This window comes from Symphalangus syndactylus, chromosome 3, assembly GCF_028878055.3.
Source record: "Symphalangus syndactylus isolate Jambi chromosome 3, NHGRI_mSymSyn1-v2.1_pri, whole genome shotgun sequence".
Taxonomy (NCBI): Eukaryota; Metazoa; Chordata; class Mammalia; order Primates; family Hylobatidae; genus Symphalangus; species Symphalangus syndactylus.
In genome coordinates, this window is record NC_072425.2 from 80,280,476 (window position 1) to 80,298,635 (window position 18,160).

An 18,160-nucleotide genomic window follows, 5' to 3' on the forward strand; every position below is an offset into this window, starting at 1 on the left:
ATTTTGCATTTCATAAAGACACATGAAAATACTTGCATTTATAAAAATACTTGTCTATAAATATTTGCATTTATAAAAATACTTTTCTATGTTTGCATTTATAAAAATACTAGTCTATAAATTAAAAAGTCTATAAATACTTGCAGTTATAGACTTTTAATGCAAACATTAAAAGGCATCATAGGTGGAGGTTGCAGTAGTGAGCTGAGATTGCACCACTGCACTCCAGCCTGGGCAACAGAGCGAGACTCTGTCTCAAAAAAAAAAGAGGCCTCATAGACCAGATCCATATATATATTTACTTTCCTATTCCTTCGTGCTTAATAAACAGCTAACCTTTTTGCCTGTTAGCATTATGATTTGAATGGCTATTGTCCTGTAATTAAATTGCCTAAATATCCATTTTTAAAAATGAATTTTTTTATTGATACACAATTGTACATATTTATGGGGTACATGTGATATTTCCATGCATGTATGCAATGTATAATGATCAAATCAGGATAATTAGGATATTCATCACCTCAAACATTTAGCATTTTTTTTGTGCTGGAAACTTTTTTTTTTTTATTTTTTTAAATTTTTTTTTTTTTTTGAGACGGAGTCTCGCTCTGTCGCTCAGGCTGGAGTGCATTGGCACATCTTCACTCACTGCAAGCTCCGCCTCCCGGGTTCGTGCCATTCTTCTGCCTCAGCCTCCCAAGTAGTTGAGACTACAGGCGCCCACCACCAGGCCTGGCTGATTTTTTGTATTTTTTTAGTAGAGACGGGGTTTCACCGTGTTAGCCAGGATGGTCTCAATCTCCTGACCTCGTGATCTGCCTGCCTCGGCCTCCCAAAGTGCTGGGATTACAGGCATGAGCCACCGCGCCCGGCCTTATGCTGGAAACATTTTAAATCTCCTTTTCTGGCTATTTTGAAACATACAATTAATTATTGATAACTATAGCCACCCTACTGTTCTATCAAACATGAGAATTTATTCCTTCTCTCCCCCTCACTGCCCCATGCCCCCAACTGGGCACCACCTTCTCAGCTTCTGGTAACCATCATTCTACTACCTCCTTTTTCTTTTTTTGAGACGGAGTTTCGCTCTGTCGCCAGGGCTGGAGTGCAGTGGCGCCATCTCGGCTCACTGGAAGCTCCGCCTCCCGGGTTCATGCCATTCTCCTGCCTCAGTCTCCTGAGTAGCTGGGACCACAGGTGCCCGCCACCACTCCTGGCCAATTTTTTATGTGTTTTTAGTAGAGACAGGGTTTCACCGTGTTAGCCAGGTGATCCGCCCCCCTCGGCTTCCCAAAGTGCCTGTATTACAGGCGTGAGCCACAGCGCCCGGCCGAGATCCACTTTTTTAGGCTCCTACAGATGAGTGAGAACATGCAATATTAAATAAGCAATGTAAGTCCCTGTTGAGGGGATATTGAGAATCCTCTCAATACTCAGTCATAATGGTTCCCTTTCATGCCCAGATGGCCCTTAACTAAAGATTAAGCAAAGAATTAGGCCCCATAAATGCCAATAATGATTATAGTTTTAGTTTCTTGGACATTCCTTTGCTGACAATTTAGTAACCTTTTTATTTTAAACAAGATTTCTAAGATACTGGGAAGCATTGAAGAAAGAGTATGGCCTGGCCAAGATGGTGAAACCCCGTCTCTACTAAAAACACAAAAATTAGCCAGGCACGGTGGCAGGCCCCTGTAATCCCAGCTACTCGGGAGGCTGAGGCAGGTACTTGGTGGAACCCAGGAGGCGGAGGTTGCAGTGAGCCGAGATCATGCCACTACACTCCAGCCTGAGCAACAGAGAGAGACTGTGTCTCAAAAACAAAGAGTATGATAGAAATGCCAAAATAGTACCAAAATATAGTTAATCTTGTATGGGATAATGAATGAGTAAACAGTTTAAGGATCTTATCCTAGGAGTGAACCATATTTATATTTACATATACATACGTGTATGTGTGTGTGCATGTGTTATATGTGTGTGTGTACAGTATACAGAAATTAGGCAAAAGATATGAAAACACGGTTAAAAATCAAAATTTTAAATAATAACCTTAAACAATGACATAATTCGAAAGCTTCTGATATTTGATGTCTCAGAACATAGTGATGATTCAGTGTGAAAAGGTCTAAGGTCTAGCTACTTTTGAGAAACTCATGAAGTTTTTTTTTTTTTGAAGGCACACAGCAAGTTTTTAAGAATAATGAAAGAAGTTGGGAAAAATAGAAATAATGAAGTGTTAATAAATTCTAGTCAAAATGTGAGATGCCAGTGAAGATATTTAGAAAATTTACTTAGTCACTTTGAAATGTTGAGAAACAGAGAAATAAATTTTTTTCCCAGCTCCCTCCCCCCACTACAACAAATTATTCTTAATGTAATTTGGATTTGTGTTTTTTTTTTTTCCACTTAGGAATTAGATACACTTCAACAACAATTGGATTTACAGAACATGAAAAAAGAGAGCCTAGAAGCAGTAAGTATAAAATCAGATAAGGGTTCTCATACTACTCAGCTAAAAAAGTTAATTCAGCCAAGTATATTAATATAACTAATTCAACTACATATTGATCTGGCAGTTTACTAATAGGAGTTTAATACTTTTTCTTCCTATTCTGGACCCACAAAGATCCTAGTATGGTAAGAAATTAGATTCAGTTATTGAGTACCTACTATGTATAAAACAAATCATTCTGCCCTACCTAGGACATGCAAAATCCAATAGCAATTAAAAAAATTATTTTTTTAGAGACAGAGTCTTTTTTAGAGACAGGCTAGAGTGCAGTGACATGATCGTAGCTCACTGTAAATTCAAGCTCCTGGGCTCAAGCGATCCTCCCTCCTCAGGTTCCCAAGTAGCTAGGACTTCAGGCAGGAACCACCACACCTGGCTAATTTTTTTTTACTTTTTGTAAAGACAGGGTCTCGTTATGGCTAGTGTACAGCTCCTGGCCTCAAGCAGTGCTCCTGCCTTGGCTTCTCAATGTGCTGGGATTACAGGCATGAGGCATTGTGCTCAGCCTCTAATGGCAATTTAAAGACACATACACAAGAGATTATAAAAACAAAGAGGGAGAGACATGAGTTCATCTCTTTAAGGATGTAAAAACTTACATTTTTTTATTCATTTATTTAAAACATTTTGTTTCACAAAACAAAATGTGCTTATGGTTTAAAAATAGTTGAACAAGATGAAAGTAAAAATGTCTGGTTTTTTTTTTTTTTTTTTTTTTTTTTTTTTTGAGACTGAGTGTCGCTCTGTCTCCCAGGCTGGAGTGCAGTGGTGCCATCTCGGCTCACTGCAAGCTCCGCCTCCCGGGTTCACACCATTCTCCTGCCTCAGCCTCCTGAGTAGCTGGGACTACAGGCGCCCACCACCAGGACCGGCTAATTTTTTGTATTTTTAGTAGAGACGGGGTTTCACCGTGGTCTCGATCTCCTGACCTTGTGATCCACCCGCCTCAGCCTCCCAAAGTGCTGGGATTACAGGCGTGAGCCACTGTGCCCAACCAAAATGTCTGTTTTGTGTCCTTCTTTCCAGATAGAACTACTGGAAAGACATTTATCAAGTGCTTACTGTATGCTTTTTAGAGCTGTAAACACATATCAGCATCATCTTCATGTAATCCCCACAAGAGTCCTAAATCCCATCTTGGTTTTACAGTTGTGGAAAACCTCAAGTGGGGTTCCTACTTGCTATGCTATCTGCAGCTTTCTTTTTTCACCCTAACATTGCATCTTCAGTGTCTATTTATATCAGTTCTTAGAGAACCTCATTATTTTAAATTGCTACATTGTATTATGTTGTATAATTATAACACAGCCTTGTAAATAACAGGTTGTTTTTCGTTTTCCGGGATTATAAACAATACTCCTGTGAAAGCATACATTTTATGCAAAGTTATATCATAAGATTGAATTCTCACAATGGGTCAAAATGTATACAGTTTAAAAATGTCAGATTGCCAAATTGCCTTCAAAAAGATTGTTCCAACGTTTACTTCTAGATGTAATGTATGTGAATGCTTATTTCCCCTGCATTCACTGACAGCAAATATTATCTGACTTTTCCAATTTTAGCTAGTTTGATAGGTAAAAATTACTACCTTATTTGAATTTTCATTTATTTATGCATAAAGTTGAATATCTGTTTATATCATTTTTGGCCAATGAATTTCTTTTTCTTTGAACTCGTTTTTCATATTTTTGGTGTTTCAGTATACTGTCTGTACCTCAAATCTTGCCTCCCTTTCCTGATTTCCTGTGGATTCAGGTAGATATCATGATGACAGTATTAGGAACTGTTGTAGATTGACAGATTGCTGACACCCTAGCTTGCAAAAGAAATGAGTATTTTGTAATTAATTCTTTTGAGAATTTGCTATTGAAAAAGTTATTTAATTAAAAATAGTAAGGTAGTTGGCTGGGCGTGGTGGCTCACGCCTGTAATCCCAGCACTTTGGGAGGCCAAGGCAGGCAGATCACAAGGTCAGGAGATCGAGACCATCCTTGTTAACACAGTGAAAACCCGTCTTTACTAAAAATACAAAAAATTAGCCGGGCGTGGTGGCAAGCACCTGTAGTCCCAGCTGCTCGGGAGGCTGAGGCAGGAGAATGGCGTGAACCCAGGAGGCAGAGCTTGCAGTGAGCCAAGATCACGCCACTGCACTCCAGCCTGGGCGACACAGCAAGATTCCGTCTAAAAAAAAAAAAAAAATAGGTAGTTTTCTGTATCTGGTTGTCCATCTATAAATACACTTAATTTTTATTTCCTTGGATCTCTGGTGATGGAAATACGCTTAAAGAAAGAAGGACCACATTTAGTATTAATACAACCAGCTTGCAGAATTCCTCATGGTTCTTTTTTGGAGTGGGTTTGAGAGAGTCAAGTCTTACTTCACTTGGTGAATTTAGTTTCCATAGGAAAAAGCATAAGCTATAACCTTAGATTTACTTTTTGTACTGATGCCATTCTTCTCTGATGTCAGTACATTTATGCCTAAAATGATAAGAGTTTTAAAAATACACAATATGTGCAAATTAAGATAACATAAGTTACTAATTCTATTTAACTTTTGCCAGATTTCTTTCTTTGAAAAAAAAAATTTTTTTTGAGATGGAGTCTTGCTCTGTTGCCCAGGCTAGAGTGCAGTGGCACAATCTTGGCTCACTGCAACCTCCGCCTTCTGAGTTCAAGCAATTCTCCTGCCTCAGCCTCCCGAGTAGTGGGATTACAAGCGTGCATCACCATGCAGGGCTAAGTTTTGTATTTTTAGTAGAGACAGGGTTTCACCGTGTTGGCCAGGCTGGTCTTGAACTCCTGACCTTGTGATCCGCCTGCCTTGGCCTCCCAAAGTGCTGAGATTACAGGTGTGAGCTATCACACCCAGCCCAGATTTCTTTTATTTATTTATTTAGGACTTGTTCTTCAAGAAAATATCTGTCAGATAGCGGTCAATCAACTAGTATTTATTGAATACTTTATGTTCACTACTGTACAACGTATTAGGTCATGCTTATTCAGTTCACAAGAGTGGAAAAAATCAGGTGAAGGATTAACAGGAGCTTAAGTCTTCCAGAACAGTTTTATCAAGATGAAATTCAGATAAATCTATAGGATTGTTAGGCAAAAAGAAGATACTATGAAAAAGGATAGCGTAAAATATCTGCATTTCTTCTATATGTCTTTTTAGCATGGCTTTTTTTTTAATCTTATCTAATGCCTAATCTGTTACTTGAACTGTATATATAATCAATTGCTTATGGACTTTGAAAAATTATCTTGTCTACTTCTTCCTTTTTTGGAGGTTCCTTCTTTCATACTTTTAGAAGAGAAGAGGTTGGCCAGGCACGGTGGCTCACACCTGTAATCCCAGCACTTTGGGAGGCCGAGATGGGCGGATCACAAGGTCAGGAGTTTTGAGACCAGCCTGGCTAACATGCTGAAACCCCATCTCTACTAAAGATACAAAAATTAGCTGGGTGTGGTGGCAGGCACCTATAATCCCAGCTACTTGGGAGGCTGAGGCAGGAGAATTGCTTGAACCTGGGAGGCGGAGCTTGCAGTGAGCCGAGATCGCACCACTGCACTCCAGCCTGGGTGAAAGAGTGAAATTCCGTTTCAAAAAAGAAAAAAAAATGAGGTCTTCCCTCTTAAGAATTTTGTTTTGTTCATGCTGTAGGTCTGGTTTCAAATGTCACTGTTAACTCTTATGTCTTTGTTAACTTTGAAAAGTTATTTACATGTCAGATCCTTAGTTTTCTCACCTGTAAAAGAGAGATGATAGTACTATCTTGTAGAGTGTCACTTTGGATAGTAGAGATAGCATATAAATAACATGTAGTATAGTATCTGGCACAGAACAGACGCTCAGTAAACAAGAGTTTCAAATGTCATTTTAATCATCACCACCACCATTCCTACCTTTTTTTTGATATCTAATAACATTTTTGTCACATCCTTATTTTTTTCTTTGTGAAAGGTGGGATAGTGGTGAGTACACAGTAACTGTTATTTCATGTGTTAATTTCCTGGTGCTGCTGTAATAGAATATCACAAACTGGGTGGCTTAAAACAAACAAACAAATTTTCTCACAGTTACAGAGCCTGGAAGTCTGAAATCAAGGTGTCAGCAGAGCCATGCTTCCTCTGAGACTCTAGAAAGAATCTTGCTCTGCTTCTTCCTAGCTTCTAGTGGTATCCATTAGCTCTTGATGTTGCTTGACTTGCAGCTGCATCCCTCCAGTCTTTGCCTGAGTCATAACATGGTATTCTCCCTCTGTGTCTCTGTTGTGTCTGTACTCTTCTTATAAAGGGCACCATCATATTGGATTGGGGCCCACCCCTCATGACCTTATCTTAACTTGACTAAATATGCAAAGAGCCTATTTCCAAATAAAGGTCAAATTGACAGGTTTATGATGTTAAGACTCCAGCTTACCTTTTTTGAACAGACACAATTCAACCCACAAAATTGTGGAAAAATATATGTTATGACCTATTTAGGGAAAAATATCTTCTCTCCAAAGATCACTTTTATGGACTTTGAATCAGACATTGTGTTTAAAGTTGTACATATGTTTTGACATTGTCTTTATCCTCCCATTGGTAGAGTTGTCCTATATTTATTCAGGTCTTATATGTGGAAAATAAAATAAACTGAGGCTATCAACTTCTTGTGAATCTTAGACTGAAAATAGCTTATTAAAATATACAGGATTTATTTTTATTCTTCCAATTTAGGAATGTGCTTTGTAGCATTACTGAGTACTAATGATATTTGCTGTCTGTATTTAAAGATACTGGTAGTTTAAATTTACCCCCATTCTTATAAACTGAAACCTATTTTAGAATAATTATTGATAAAATACTAATTAAAACTTTACCTTCTTATTTTCCTTTAGGAAATAGCTCACTCCCAGGTGAAACAGGAGGCAGTATTGCTGCATGAAAAACTTTATGAGTTGGAGTCCCATCGAGATCAAATGATTGCAGAAGACAAAAGCATAGGATCTCCAATGGAAGAGAGAGAGAAATTACTTAAGCAGGTGGGCAAAACAAACATACTTATTTTGAGATGTCTGGTTTTGGTACATGTATTGATTTGTTTTATTTAAGGGATATTAATGCAAGTAGTAAAGCTAGTAAGTGTATTGTCTAAAAATAGTTTATGTGAAGAAATGACTTTTTAATCTAGATTTTCTTCCTTTTATTATTATTATTATTATTATTATTATTATTATTATTATTATTTTTGATGTAGGATCTTGCTGTGTAACCCAGGCTGGAGCACAGTGGTGCAATCATAGCTCACTGTAGCCCTGAGCTGCTGGGCTCAAGTGATCCTCCACCTCAGCCTCCCGAGTAGCTGGGACTGCAGGCATGTGCCAACACACCAATTTTTTATTTTTATTTTTTGTAGAGATAGGGTTTTACTGTGTTGCCTGGGCTGGTCTCCAGCTCCTGGCCTCAAGCAATCCTCCCATTTCAGCCTCTCCAAGTGTTGGGACTATAGGCACCCAGCCTAGATTTTCTTAATCAAGTATTTCATATTAACTTAGGTGAAGCTAACTTTTCCTTATTAGGAATACTTGAAACTCTTCTTTATTGGTCATTAAATATTTAGATAATCTTTTTGAAGATATGTTTCATTATTGTTTTGGGCCTTGTATTTAGAAAATGGAGTATCCCAAGGCTAATGACTTTTTGTGGTTGTTATTATCAGTGCCTCCATGAAGAGAATGGAATTAAAATGTCCTGTGAAATTATCATATGTCCCAAAGTCATGACACATGTAACATGTATTTAGTAGCTTTCTTACTACCCCAAGGGTGGATTTAGTTTAGCTCCAAATTATAATTAGCATGTTGTTTATCCTGACACATCCTAACTATAAGGGCCTTAGGAGAACTTCATATGTATTTGGGTACAGCTCCAGTCAGGGACTCCTTTGCCCTTAGACTTAGATCAAGCCCAGTGCATTTAGAAGAAACGTAGGTATCAATTCAGGGACTATTTAATTATTAGAATCATTCCAGAAAGGTATTAAATCTAGAACCTGTGTAGTTCCTTGGAAAGAAATCACTGAAGGGTGGGGAGGAGTGATCTTGAGGTACGCCTACCACATAAAATATAGAATGGCTACTTAAATTTGAATTTCATATAAGCAATAAATAATCTTTCAGATATATATATATATGTATATGGAAAAATTATTCACTGCTTGTGAATGATATGGATATTCCAAATATTACATGGTACATAAATCCTCTCAAAGATGTTCACTATTTATCTGAAATTCAAATTTGACTGGGCTTGCTCAATCTAGCAACCCTACCTTGTGGGAAACTGAGGGGAATCTCAGAAATCCTAGATGTTTATATCAACTTATCCAGGCCTGAAGATTGCTAACCTTGTGGTGCCCAGAGGGTAGCTGTGACTATATCAGTTACTACCCTTACTTTGAGGAAAAAGGATGGAATCTGTGAATGGTTCCTTGGTGCTGTTCCCTTTAACTTCAAACGTTGAAATCTAAAAATAGATTTCAAGGAAGAGACTAGATTTAACACTTTAGTACAATGTACTCTAGAAGGAAATTATCTTTAAGATAGCCTTACAATGAGTTATTTTTTTAAATACCACTTTCTTTTTATGCCTTTGTAGATTAAAGACGATACTCAGGAAATAGCCAGCATGGAAAGACAGTAAGTATCTTTATACTAGGACATTTTACATCCATTTCTCACTTTAAAAATTACATTCTAAAGGTACAGTAGTGGCTTTCATTCTTTCAATTTTACTTAGAGCTTTAAATATTTCTTTGAGTGTTTAAGAGCCATTGTATAGTATAATTGTTTTTTATAAGTATCTTTATTAAGATATACTTTATACCATATAATGGACATATTTAATGTAAACAATTTAAAACTTTTTAATATATTCACAGAAGTGTGCAGCCATCACCTAAATCACCTTTATTTTTCCATTTTTATTTATTTTTATCTTTTTGAGACCAGGTCTCACTCTGCTGCCCAGACTGGAGTGCAAGTGGCATGATCATAGCTCACTGTAACCTCAAACTCCTGGGCTCAAACCTCCCAAGTAGCCAGGACTACAGGCACACACCACCATATCTGGCTAATTTATTTTTATTTTTAGTAGAGTCGAGATCTTGCTATGTGGCCCAGGCTAGTCTCCAGCTCCTGGCCTCAAGTGATCCTGCCATCTCAGCTTCCCAAAGAGCTGGGATTACAGCTGTGAGCCAGTATGCCATGCCCCCAGTCAATTTTAGAACTATTCAGTCAGCCCAATAAAACCCTCCACCCTTTAACCGTCACCTCCCTTATCCCTGTCCCAGCTCTAGCCATGCCTATTCTGGACATTTCATATATATGGAATCATTCAATATGTGCTTCTGTGTGGCAGGATGCTTTCACTTAGCACAGTGAGCCTTGCTTTCTTGAAGATCAGCTGACTATTGGTATTTGGCTTTATTTCTGGGTTCTGTGTTCTGTTCCAAGGCTCATAGGTGAGCCTTGAAAACTAAGACAAATGGAAATAAAAATTAATAAAATACTAAGCATGTATTAGTTTTTATTAATACATGCTTAGTATTTTATTAATTTTTATTTCCAAATAGTATTCCATTGTATGGATATACCATATTTTATTCATTTATCAATTAATGGATGTATGGGCTGTTACCATTTTTTTATTATTATGAATCATGCTCCTATGAACATCCATGTACAAGTTTTTGTGTGGACATATGTTTTCACTTCTCTTGTATATATGCCTAGGAGTGGAATTGCTGACTCATGACTATGTTTAACTTTTTGAAGAACTGCCAGACTGTTTTCCAAAACAGCTTTACCATTTTACATTTCATTTATTTGTATTTGAATACATTTAGTTGAAATTTGTAAAACAATCATTTTACCACCAGCCACCAGAAAGCATACCAATTGTTTTAATTTAATTTTTTTTTTTTCTCTGAGACAGAGTCCCGGTTTGTCGCCCAGGTTGGAATGCAGTGGTGCAATCTTGGCTCACTGCAACCTCCACATCCTGGGTTCAAGGGATTCTCATGCCTCAGCCTCCTGAGTAGCTGGGACTACAGGCACACGGCACCATACCCGGCTAAGATTGTTTTAATTTTAATCAACTAGGTTGTAAATTAATAAGTAGTCAACAATGACGAAATTGCCTTTTAATGTCTCTCATATTCTATTGTAATGTTTTTGTTGCTGATTACAACTTATGAAATTAAATTTTGGAATCACAGTCTCTAATATGAGCTGAATTGCAGCCCGTGTTAAGTCTTTTGCAATACCGGCTAAGGTACTAAGAAACTAATTTTTTTTCTGTTATTTGTAACTGTAAGCAAATTTCTATATTATTATGGCTAAGAGAAGATTTTTTTCTTTTAGGAACATTTAAAGCAGCTTTATTTTATCTTTTTTATTTCTTTTTTTTTTTTTTTGAGACAGAGTCTCACACTGTCGCCCAGGCTGGGGTGCAGCAGCCCAATCTTGGCTCACTGCAAGCTCCGCCTCCCAGGTTCACGCCATTCTCCTGCCTCAGCCTCTCTAGTAGCTGGGACTACAGGCGCCCGCCACTGCACCTGGCTAATTTTTTGTATTTTTTAGTAGAGACGGGGTTTCACCGTGTTAGCCAGGATGGTCTCAATCTCCTGACCTCATGATCTGCCCGCCTCGGCCTCCCAAAGTGCTGGGATTACAGGCGTGACCCACTGCGCCTGGCCTATCTTTTTTATTTCAATAGTTTTTGGGGAACAAGTGGTATTTGGTTACGTGAATAATTTCTTTAGTGGTGATTTCTGAGATTTTGATGCATCCATCACCCAAGCAGTGTCCACTCTACCCACTGTGTAGTGTTTTATCCCTCACCCACCTCTCACTCTTCCCACCAAGTCCCCAAAGTCCATTGTATCATTCTTATACCTTTGCGTCCTCATAGCTTAGCTCCCACTTATAAATGAGAACATACAGTGTTTGGTTTTCCATTCCTGAGTTTCTTCACTTAGAATAACTGTCTCCAACTCCCTCTAGGTTGCTGTGAATGCCATTATTTTGTTTCTTTTTATGGCTGAGTAGTATAAACATATATATATATATGTGTATGTATATGTATAAATATATATGTATGTATATGTATAAATATATATGCACACACACATATACATACCACATTTTCTTTATTCACTTGTTGATTGTTGGCCTTTTGGCTATTTTCATATTTTTCCAATTGCAAATTGTGCTTCTGTCAACATGCATGTGCAAGTGTCTTTTCATATAGACTTCTATTTTGAAACTCTGGATAGATACCTAGTAGTGGGATTGCTAGATCAAATGGTAGATCTACTTTTAGTTCTTTAAGGAATCTCCATACTGTTTTCCATAGTGGTTGTACTACTATTTTTTTTTTTTTTTGGTTGTACTACTTTATATTTCCACAAGCAGTGTAAAAGTGTTCCCTTTTCACCACATCCACACCAATGTCTATTTTTAAAAATTTTTAAATTATGGCCATTCTTGCAGGAGTAAGGTGGTATTGCACTGTGGTTTTGATTTGCATTTCCCTGATAATTAATGATGTTGAGCATTTTTTCATATGATTGTTGACCATTTGTGTATCTTCTTTTGAGAGTCGTCTATTCATGTCCTTAGCCCACTTTTCACTTTTTTATGGGACTTTTTTCTTGCTGATTTGTTTGAACTTGTTGTAGATTCTAGATATTAGCCCTTTCTCAGATGCACAGTTTAGGAAAATTTTCTCCAACTCTGCGGGTTGTCTATTAACTCTGCTGATTCTTTTGTGGTGCAGAAGTTTTTTAGTTTAATTAAGTCCCATCTATTTATCTTTGTTTTTGTTGCATTTGCTTTTGGGTTCTTTCAGTTCATGAAGTCTTTGCCTATGCCGATGTCTAGAAGAGTTTTTCTGATGTTATCTTCTAGAATTTTTATAGGTTTAGGTCTTAGATTTAAGTCTCTGATGCACCTTGAGTTGATTTTTGTATAAGATGAGAGATGAGGATCCAGTTTCATTCTCCTACTTATGGCTTGCCAATTATCCCAGCACCATTTGTTGAATAGGGTGTCCTTTTCCCACCTTATGTTTTTGTTTGCTTTTTCGAAGATCAGCTGACTGTCAGTATTTGGTTTTATTTCTGGGTTCTCTATTCTGTGCCATTGGTCCATGTACATGTTTTTATGCCAATACATTGCTGTTTTGGTGACCTTATAGTCCTTATAGTATAGTTTGAAGTTGGGTAATGTGATGTCTCCAGATTTGTTCTTTTTGTTTAGTCTTGCTTTGGCCATGCAGGCTCGCTTTTGGTTCCATATGAATTTTGGATTTTTTTTTTCTAGTTCTGTGAAGAATGATGATGGTGAAATGGGAATTGCATTGAACTTGTAGATTGCTTTTGGAAGTATGGTCATTTTCACAATATTGATTCTAGCCATCCATGAGCATAGAATATGTTTCTATTTGTTTTTGTCATCTATGATTTCTTTCAGCAGTGTTTTGTAGTTTTCCTTGTAGAGGTCTTTCACCTTTTGGGTTAGGCATATTCCTAAGGATTGTATTGTATTGTATTTTGTTTTATTTTATTTTATTTTATTTTCACAGCTGTTGTGAAAGGAGTTGAGTTCTTGATTTCTTTCTTTTTTTTTTTTTTTGAGACAGAGTCTCGCTCTGTCACCCAGGCTGGTGTGTAGTGGCGCAATCTTGGCTCACTGCAACCTCCACCTCCCGGGTTCAAGCAATTCTCCTGCCTCAGCCTCCCGAGTAGCTGGGACTAAAGGCGCATGCCACCATGCCCAGCTTTTTTGTATTTTTAGTAGAGACGGGGTTTCACTATGTTAGCCAGGATGGTCTCGACCTCCTGACCTTGTGATCTGCCTACCTCGGCCTCCCAAAGTACTGTGATTACAGGCATGAGCCACCGCGCCCGACCGAGTTCTTGATTTCTTTGTCAGCTTGGTTGCTGTTGGTATATAGCAGTGTTACTGATTTGTGTACATTGATTTTGTGTCCTGAAACTTTACTGAATTTATTTATAAGATCTAGGAGTTTTCTGGATGAGTCTTCAGGGTTTCCTAGTTATATGATCGTATCATCAGCAGACAGCGACAGTTTGACTTCTTCTTTACTGATGTAGATGCCCTTTATTCATTTTTTTTTTCTGATTGCTCTAGCTAGGACTTCTAGTGCTGTGTTGAATAGAAGTGGTGAGAGTGGGCATCCTTGTCTTGTTCCAGTTCTCAGGAGGAATGCTTTCAACTTTTCCCTGTTCAGTATAATGTTGGCTGTGGGTTTGTCATAGATAGCTTTTATTACCTTAAGATATGTCTCTTCTATGCTGATTTTGCTGAGGGTTTTAATCATAAAAGGATGCTGGATTTTGTCAAATGCTTTTTCTGCATCTATTGAGATGATCATATGAGTTTTGTTTTTAATTCTGTTTGTGTGGTGTATCACATTTATTGACTTGTGTATGTTCACGCATCCCTGCATCTCTGCTATAAAACCCACTTGATCGTGGAGGATATTTTTGATATGCTGCTGGATTTGGTTGGCTAATTTTTTTTTTGAGGATTTTTGCCTCTGAATTCATCAGGGATATTGGTCCATAGTTTTCTTTTTTTTGTTATGTTCATTCCTGGTTTTGGTATTAGAGTGATACTGGCTTCATAGAATGATTTAAGGAAGATTCCCTCTTTCTCTATCTTTTGGAATAGTTTCAGTAAGATCAGCAGCAGAAGCTGCCATATCCCCCTTGGAACATAACTTCTTTGGCCTGAAACCACCCCTTCCATCACCCACATTGGCCACAGCCAGCGCCATCCAAGAGGAGTCTGAGCTGAGACACACCTAACCCTGCCCCACCTGATGGTCTTTCTCTACCCGCCTCGTAGCCAAAGACAAAAGACATAAACTTGTGGCAGGCCTATGGCCCCACCAATCACCTGAGAAACCCAAATATTTATTCAGGTGACCTTAGGGCAAGCTCGTATCCCCCCATACTACTGCAGCTGATGCCCTCTTGAAAGTGCCACCTCCTAGCTGGAGGCCAACCAACACAAACCATTACAGCAATTCATAACAGAACAATCCTGCTCCAAGGCAAGAAGAAAACAACAGCGAATTCCACTGCCTGTAACATACACACTAACCAGAGGCCCTGAGTCTGTTCATATGACAGCTTCACCGCCAGCATAACCAGCATTCAAGAAACCAGTGCACTAAACAAAACTACAACCAAGAACTCTCACAGAATCCACTTCACTCTTCAGCTACCTCCACCAGAGCAGGTGCTGGTATCCACAGCTGAGACGCTAAAGACAGATCACTTCACAGGACTCTTTGCAGACCCTCCCAAGTACAAGCCTGGAGCCTGGTAGCTCTGGTGGGTGGCTAGACTCAGAACAGCAATAACAATCACCGCAGTCTGGCTCTCAGGAAGCCCCATCTCTAGGGAAAGGGAGAGAGCACCACATCAAGGGATCACCTCATGGGACAAACGAATCTGAACAGCAGTCTTGAGTCTCAGATCTTTCTTCTGTCATAGTCTACCCAAATGAGAAGGAACCAGTAAAACAATTCTGGTAATATGAGAAAACAAGGTTCTGTAACATCTCCAGAAGATCACACTAGTACCAGCAATGGATCCAAACCAAGAAGAAATCTCTGAATTGACAGAAAAAGAATTCAGAAGATCAGTTATTAAGTTACTCAGGGAGCCAGCAGAGAAAGGTGAAAACCAACTTAAAGAAATTTAAAATACAGGATATGGATAAAAAAATCTCCAGAGAAATATGTAGCATAAATAAAAAAACAGTCGCAACTTCTGGAAATGAAAGACACACTTTGAGAAATGCAAAATACGTTGGAAAGTTTCAACAATAGAATCAAACAAGCAGAAGAAAGAACTTCAGAGCTCTAAGACAAGGCTTTCAGAATAACCCAATCCAACAAAGACCAAAAAAGAATTAAAAAAAAAAAAAAAGCACAAAGGCTCCAAAAAGTTTGAGATTCTGTTAAATGGCCAAACCTAAGAATAATGGGTGTTCCTGAGGAAGAAGACAAATCTGTAAGTTTGGAAAATGTTTTTGAGGGAATAATCAAGGAAAACTTCCCTGGCCTTGCTAGAGATGTAGACATCCAAATATAAGAATGTCATGGCTGAGCACGGTGGCTCACACCTGTAATCCCAGCACTTTGGGAGGCTGAGGTGGGCGGAACATGAGGTCAGGAGTTCAAGACCAGCCTGGCCAATAAGGTAAAACCCTGTCTCTACTAAAAATACAAAAATCCCCTGGGCATGGCAGCATGCACCTGTAGTCCCAGCTACTTGGGAGGCTAAGGCAGAAAAATCACTTGAACCTGGGAGGTGGAGGTTGCAGTGAGCTAAGATCATGCCACTGCATTCCATCCTGGGTGACAGAGCGAGACTCCATCTCCAAAAAAAAAAAGAAAAGAAAGAATGTCAAAGATTACACCTGGGAAATGCATCACAAAAAGATAATCACCTAGGCATAGTCATAAGATTATCTAAAGTCAAGACCGGGGAAAGAATCTTAAGAGCTATGAGACAAAAGCATCAGGTAACCTATAAAGGAAAACCTATCAGATCAATAGCAGATTTCTTAGCAGAAACCCTCCAAGCTAGAAGGGTTTGGAGTCCTACCTTTAGACTCCTTAAAATAATTATCAGCCAAGAATTTTGTATCCAGTGGAACTAAGCTTCGTAAATAAAGCAAAGATAAAGTCATTTTCAGACAAATGCTGAGAGAATTCACCACTAGCAAGGCAGCACTACAAGAGCAGTTAAAGGGAGTTCTAAATCTTGAAACAAAACCTCAAAATACACCAAAGTAGAAACTCCTTAAATCATAAATCTCACAGGGCCTATAAAACAACACAATGGAAATGAAAAACCAAGGTATTCAGGCAATAACTAGCACAATGAATAGAACAATACCACATATCTTAATACTAATATTGAATATAAACAGCCCAAATGCTCCACTTAAATATACAGAATAGCGGAATGGATAAGAATTCACGAACCACACCAGTTAGAATGGCCATCATTAAAAAATCAGGAAACAACAGGTGCTGGAGAGGATGTGGAGAAATAGGAACACTTTTACACTGTTGGTGGGACTGTAAACTAGTTCAACCATTGTGGAAGTCAGTGTGGCGATTCCTCAGGGATCTAGAACTAGAAATACCATTTGACCCAGCCATCCCGTTACTGGGTATATACCCAAAGGACTATAAATCATGCTGCTATAAAGACACATGCACACGTATGTTTATTGCGGCACTATTCACAATAGCAAAGAGTTGGAACCAACCCAAATGTCCAACAACGATAGACTGGATTAAGAAAATGTGGCACATATACACCATGGAATACTATGCAGCCATAAAAAATGATGAGTTCGTGTCCTTTGTAGGGACATGGATGAAACTGGAAAACATCATTCTCAGTAAACTATCGCAAGGACAAAAAACCAAACACCGCATGTTCTCACTCATAGGTGGGAATTGAACAATGAGAACTCATGGACACAGGAAGGGGAACCATCACACTCTGGGGACTGTTGTGGGGTGGGGGGAGGGGGGAGGGACAGCATTAGGAGATACACCTAATGCTAAATGACGAGTTAATGGGTGCAGGAAATCAACATGGCACATGGATACATATGTAACAAACCTGCACATTGTGCACATGTACCCTAAAACCCTAAAGTATAATAAAAAAAAAAAAAAAAAGAATTCACCAACCAAGTATCTCCCATCTTCAAGTGACTCACCTAATGCATAAGGTCTCACGTAAACTTAAGGTAAAAGGATGGAAAAAGATATTCCATGCAAATGGTCCCAAAAGCAAGTAGGAGTGGCTATTCTTACATTAGACAAAACAGACTTTAACAACAGTTGAAAAAGACAAAGAAGGACATTATGTAATGATAAAAGGACTAACCAAACAGGAAAATATCACAGTACTAAATCTACATGCACCTAACACTAGAGCTCCCAAATGTAAAAAACAATTACCACTAGACCTAACAAATGAGATAGACAGCAATACACTTAATAGTGGGGAACTTCAATACTCCATTGACAGCACTAGATGGGTCATAAAGACAAAGTCAAGAAAGAAACAATGGATTTAAACTATACCCTAGAACAAATGGACTCAACAGATATTTATAGAACATTCTACCCAACAACTGCAGAATATACATTCTGTTCATCGGCACATGGGACATCCTGCAAGACCGTATGATAGGCCACAAAACAAGTCTCAATAAATTTAAGAAAATCAAAATTATATCAAGTATTCCCAGACCACAGTGGAATAAAATTGGAAATCAACTCCAAAAGGAACCGTAAAAACCATGCAGATACATGGAAATTAAATAATTTGCTCCTGAATGATCTTTAGGTCAACAATGAAATCAAGATGGAAATTGAAAAAATCTTTGAACCGAACAATAATAATGACACAACCTATTAAAACCTCTGGGATACAGCAAAAGCAGCGCTAAGAGGAACATTCAGAGCATTAAGTGCCTACATCAAAAAGTCTGAAAGAACACAAATAGACAATCTAAC

The 18,160-nt window shown here is 38.3% G+C and overlaps 1 protein-coding gene across 1 annotated transcript in view; it reads left to right on the forward strand.

Moving 5' to 3' along the window:
* The window catches only part of LOC129479374 (intraflagellar transport protein 74 homolog), a 107,607-nt gene that overhangs the window by 52,926 nt on the left and 36,521 nt on the right, over positions 1-18,160 (forward strand). Inside the window, 3 exon segments of the mRNA XM_055272388.2 lie at positions 2,420-2,482; positions 7,411-7,554; positions 9,170-9,210. Coding sequence (XP_055128363.1) covers positions 2,420-2,482; positions 7,411-7,554; positions 9,170-9,210 — 248 coding nt within the window.